This window comes from Corylus avellana, chromosome ca9 (assembly GCF_901000735.1).
Source record: "Corylus avellana chromosome ca9, CavTom2PMs-1.0".
In the NCBI taxonomy this organism is placed as follows: domain Eukaryota; kingdom Viridiplantae; phylum Streptophyta; class Magnoliopsida; order Fagales; family Betulaceae; genus Corylus; species Corylus avellana.
This window is the reverse complement of record NC_081549.1, coordinates 12,261,087-12,266,668: the sequence shown is the minus strand read 5'-3', so window position 1 is coordinate 12,266,668 and position 5,582 is coordinate 12,261,087. Positions and strand designations below refer to the sequence as shown.

General features: G+C 40.5%; 1 protein-coding gene across 1 annotated transcript in view; it reads right to left on the bottom strand.

The window, feature by feature from the left end:
• Positions 1 to 1,874: 1,874 nt before the first annotated feature.
• LOC132162313 (uncharacterized) overlaps positions 1,875 to 5,582 on the bottom strand; it is a 4,797-nt gene continuing 1,089 nt past the window's right edge. The window contains exon 2 of the mRNA XM_059572560.1: positions 1,875 to 5,054. Within this exon, the coding sequence (XP_059428543.1) occupies positions 1,875 to 5,054 (3,180 nt within the window). The remainder of the gene's footprint in view (positions 5,055 to 5,582) is intronic.

Below are 5,582 nucleotides of genomic sequence, written 5' to 3'. Positions count from 1 at the left end.
CCTCCGGTGGCATCCCCACCTCCCCCTCGAGCCATTCCACCAACTGCATCTTTACCTCCTCCACCCAATGATCCAGCACCGCCTTCCTCCAATCTAGATCTGGGAAATTCTAGGAAATTTTTACGATCTCTCTGGAATTTAAATTAATTTTAAAATTAAATTAAAAAAAAAATTAATATTTTAATAAGGTGAAACGGTGCGTTTTGAATTTGACTAACGGCTGTTAAAAATTTTTGACGGCATGGATTTTATTGTCATTTCCATTAACCCAGGGAGTAAATTTTCGAAAAAAAAAACCCAGGGAGTTTTTAAAAAAGGCGCGTTTACCTAAGGATTTTATATACAATTTCCCAAAAATAAAATCACACTTACTAAAACTGAGAAAATGGCCCTCGATTCCGTATCTCTAAAGACAGGACAGAAAAGTTCCAATATTTTCTTTGGGTGACGTCTCTTCCTCCACTTTTTAGGTCAGTTTGTACAAGTTTTCTCTCTTTCTCGATCTCTCGTGTTTTTTTTTCACGGCCAATTTTTATTTTCCATTTTTTTTATTTGAGTGGTTGATTCTTTATCTTTTTTTTAATTATTGATTGTCCTTTTTCACTACCAATATTTTAAACTAATATTTTTTGGAATATGAGAAATTGATAGATTAGATTAGATTAGAACATTGCCTTTTGAATTGTTTATAGTTATAGGTCATATTCTTCGCTTTTTATCTTCAAATTTTATCCTTTGGGTTGAACCGTACAGGCGAGAAAATAACTACTTGAATTATTTTACTCAAAAAAATCCATGAACATTTTCAAGACAAGAATTTAAAATTGCTGAAAGATTGTCTAGCAAGTTTCAAGACAAGACTTTTCATCTATGGATGATGACTTTCTTTGAGATTATCATCTAGTTGTCTAATTGAGAAATAAAATTGCTGATAATTGATGACTTTTTAAGGTGTGCCGTGTTCATTGATGTTTATTTTTCTTGTTTTTACATATGAACTTAAAATTAACTATATGTATTTTGAAGGTGTAATATAGTTTTTGGACATGAATATATTATATAAAGCATAGTTTATATACTTTGAAAAATATATTTTTTAATTTTACTTTAGAATTATATTTGATCCCCAAAATAAACATCTTGATTTGTTCCATGGTTACACCTTAGTTTTTTTTTTTTTTTTTTTTTGGATTCATGAAGAGAAAAATTAGAGTGTAAAACTCTAAATATCAAGAGCTTGTTGCAACAACATCACAATACCCTTAAGAATTTATTCGATCCAAACTCTATCTATGATTTGTATGAAAAAAACAGTTAACCGCCTTAGCAAGACCATGGGCCACAAAATTAGCTTCTCTTTTAGTATGACGTCCCTGCCAATTCCTTAGAGAATTGAGAACACCTTTAGCATCTGCCATTAGTTGTTCATTTCTACCCTAATTAGGACCACAATCTTTTAAAGCATTAACCACCTCTAAAGAATCCCCTTCTTAAATTATAATTTGGAGGTTCAAATTGCAACCCAACTTCAATGCACTTAGTGCCATTTGAGCTTCCGCCACCGCATGTTCCTGCAATACTCGTTTGACTTTCTGCGGCATGCACATGACTCTCAGGGGAGAGGCTTACATACAGTTCTTTTAAACTACCGCAATCTGCGGTAGTTTAAAAGGACGGCTCAGATTTTCCTAAGGGTTAAAGAACCCAAAACTGTAGTGATTTTTTTCCCGACTCTCAGAGTCTCGCACGATGACACATTGACACCAATCTCTTTGCATCTATTATTGGAATTAACGTCCATAGTTACACTAATTTTTTTTTGAAGTGGTAATACTCTTTATTCATAAATGAACAAGAATACAAGAGCCTTAGCTCTAAGAAAAAAGAGCGTTAAGCTCTAAAAGGACAATGTTGGAAATACAAACAGGAATTTCCTCAATCCAAATTCTATCAGTGTCAGTCCTAGATGCCTCCTTAGCCAAAATATGAGCAGCTTCATTTGCTTCGCGCTTCACATGACTAATCTCCCAATGTCGAAAGGACCTTAACACCGTCTTCGTGTCTTCCACAATCTGCCCATACCTTAACCAATTTTGAGATGTCTCCCTGATGGCCTTGACTACCGACATCGAGTCTCCCTCTAGCAAAATCTCAAAGAAGCCAAGCTCCTGGCAGAATTCTGCTGCATGAAGGGCTGCCAATGCTTCTCCGGTGACAGGTTCGTGGACGGCCTGGATCGATTTGCTTCTTGCTGCTAGAACATGACCTCCCTCGTCTCGTATGATCACACCAATTCCCATACAGCTATTGTCCTTTGAGAAAGCTATATCCCAGTTTGCCTTGTATAGACCCGGAGGTGGAGCCTGCCATTTGGATTTCAACTTTGCTGTCCCTTCTTCGCCTGCATTAGCCTCTTGAGAATTTGCCTGTGAAAATTGTAACAGGCTATTTCTGGCCATGTTTGCAACTATAGTTGGGTGAGTAAAATCACCCCCATGCAGGACCACATTTCGACGCTGCCAAATCCCTTTTGACGTGATAACAAAAAGTTTCAGGTCTTCTTCGTCCAGCTGCCGCGCCATAGCGTCAAAGAGATCCAAAAAAGTTCTACAGTCCATGCTGCACTTTTGAAATTTCCGAGTGCTAGAACCCCATACATCTTGTGCCGAGGGACAACCCCATAAGATGTGAATAACCGTTTCCCTCTCCTGGCAACAGAAGAAGCAAATCTCATCCTCAATAACGCCTCTTCTTTTAAGATTTACCTTTGTAGGCAGGATATTTTTACATGCTCTCCAAGAAAAGACTTTTGAGGAGTTTGGGATCTTCAAATTCCATAGAGTCTTCCAGACCTCCTCTCCACTCCCTGGGGTAGATCCTTCTCCATTTTTTCTGTCCTGGCGCTCCTTCTCAATGTGATACGCGCTTTTTACAGAAAATTCCCCGGTGTTTGTGCCACGCCAAATTAATTTATCCGGTTGATGATGGGTACTAATGGGGATATTGCAGATAATGTCAGCCTCCACCTCACCAAAAATCTCCCGAATTAACTCCCTTTTCCATTGAGCTGGGTTTGTGTCTATAAGGTCAGCCACCTTCGCTTCCTTGGGTAAAATCTTACATGGGGCCTGAACAGAATAGGTTGTCGAGCGGGGGAGCCACTTATCCTCCCAAATGGACACTGTTCGGCCATCCCCGATCCTCCAAAAAATCCCTTCCTGAAAAAGCTTCCTGCCCTCTAAGATACTCCGCCAAGCATAAGAGGGTTTGTTCCCAATCTTTGCAGTCATATAAGAACCCCGAGGGAAATACTTTGCCGAGATGACCTTGGCAGCCAGACTATCCGGGTTTTGCATGAATCTCCAACTTTGTTTCGCCAATAGTGCTTTGTTGAAACACACAATATCTCTAAAACCCATCCCTCCGTTTGCTTTGGCAGTGCTCATTTTCTCCCAACTCATCCAGTGAATTTTGTTTGCTTCCTCCGAATGACCCCACCAAAATTGTTGCATCATCTTATTCAAGTCCTTGCATAGTTCTTTGGGGAGTAAAAAGATACTCATGCTGTACGTCGGTATGGCTTGTATCACCGCTTTGAGTAAGACTTCCTTCCCAGCTTGTGAAAGCAATTTTGTTTTCCAATCCGAAATTTTCCGCTTCACCTTATCCTTCAAAAATTGAAATTCCCTCACTCTGGATTTTCCCACAAGAGCGGGAAGGCCTAAATAGGAGTCATAGCGTTGTGAAATCGGAACACCCACTAAAGAAGACAACTCATCACGAGCAGCTTGAGGTGTATTACGGCTAAAGAAAACCGCAGTTTTTTCTTTGTTTAACCTTTGTCCTGAAGCTCGTTCATAGAGGTCCAAAATATTCACCATATGCCCCCAATCCTGCGAAGAAGCTTTACAAAATAGAAGACTATCGTCAGCAAAAAATAAGTGATTTATTCGTATACCTCTTGGGGAGGTAGGGACCCCCCTAAGGATGCCAGACATCTCTGATTGCTGAAGATGAGCACTAAGAACCTCCGCACAAAGAATGAACAGGTAAGGTGAGAGAGGATCGCCCTGGCGAATACCTCTGGATGGTTTTAAGAGCCCCACTGGCTCTCCATTTATGAGGATAGAATAAGAGACAGTGGAAACACATTGCATCACCATATGAACCCATTTTCTGGAAAACCCCATTTTTTCCATCCCTTTCTCCAAAAAAATCCACTCCACCCGGTCGTAGGCTTTACTCATATCGAGTTTTAGAGCCATGTAACCCGTACGTCCATACATCCTAGAATGCATAGTATGTAAGGTTTCATAAGCTACTAAAATGTTGTCCGAGATTAGCCTACCCGGGATGAATGCAGACTGGTTGCAGGAGATGATATTGGGTAAAAATATTTTCAATCTATTCGCGAGAACTTTTGCCAAGATTTTATACAAAACGTTACACAATGAAATAGGGCGAAAATCAGAGACTTTTGTGGCATTTGGTTTTTTGGGAACAAGGGCAATGAAAGTGGAATTGACTTCAGATTTTATATATCCAGAGGAAAAAAATTCTTTTATAACCATAAATACCTCCTCTCCTACAACAGCCCAATTATCTTGGAAAAAACCCGCTGGGAACCCGTCCGGACCTGGAGATTTGAAGGGCGCCATTTGACTGAGAGCCATAGTGACCTCCTCGAGGGTAGGGTCTTTCTCCAAATCCGCATTCATCGCAGCTGTAATTCTCCGGGGTAAGACCGCAAGAGCCTCCTCCAATCCTGAGGGATTCGATGTTGTCAAAATTCCTTTGAAATAGGAGATAAAAGCTGTTTCTATCGACTCAGCTTGGTCGCAAATGGTCCCCTCTTCATCGACAACCCTTGATATCTTGTTTGAACGTCTCCTCTGGGTGGCACAGGCATGGAAAAATTTTGAGTTTTTGTCCCCGTGCTTGAGCCAATCAGCTTTTGCACGTTGTTGCCACTTCATCTCCTCTTCCTCCAAAATGTCGTTCGCCTTTGATTGGAGTTCCCTTAACTCGTCTAAATCCCACTCCTCCGTGTCCCCCTGCATCTCCAATATTTTGTCCATGATTTGTTTTAAGCAATCATCAGCTGGGTTTTTATTCTCTCTCTTCCATCGGGTAAGAGAGTTTTTACATTCCTCTAATTTTCCCATGACAAGGCTCCATCCGTCTCTATTTTTCTGTTTTACCCTCCACACCTTTTTTATAACTTCTTTTTGTGGCTTACATTTATGCCATGCAGACTCAAACCTGAATATCCTCTTCCTTCTAAGCTGTCTTGGATTATTTTTTGAGAAAGTAATCAAAACCGGGGCATGGTCTGAAGCACAAGAGGCCAGAATTTCCACCCTGCACACAGGGTACAAGTCCTTCCATTCGTCATTCGCCAAAGCTCTATCCAGACGTTCCATCGTGAAGAAGTCATCCTTTTTGCCATTAGTCCAAGTGAATTTTGGCCCCAACGCACCAAGATCATTCAACCGGCAATCCTCAATGGTATCACGGAATGCCTCCATTTGCCATCTGGGTTGTCGGCGTCCCCCCATTTTTTCACCATCATTTAGGATTTC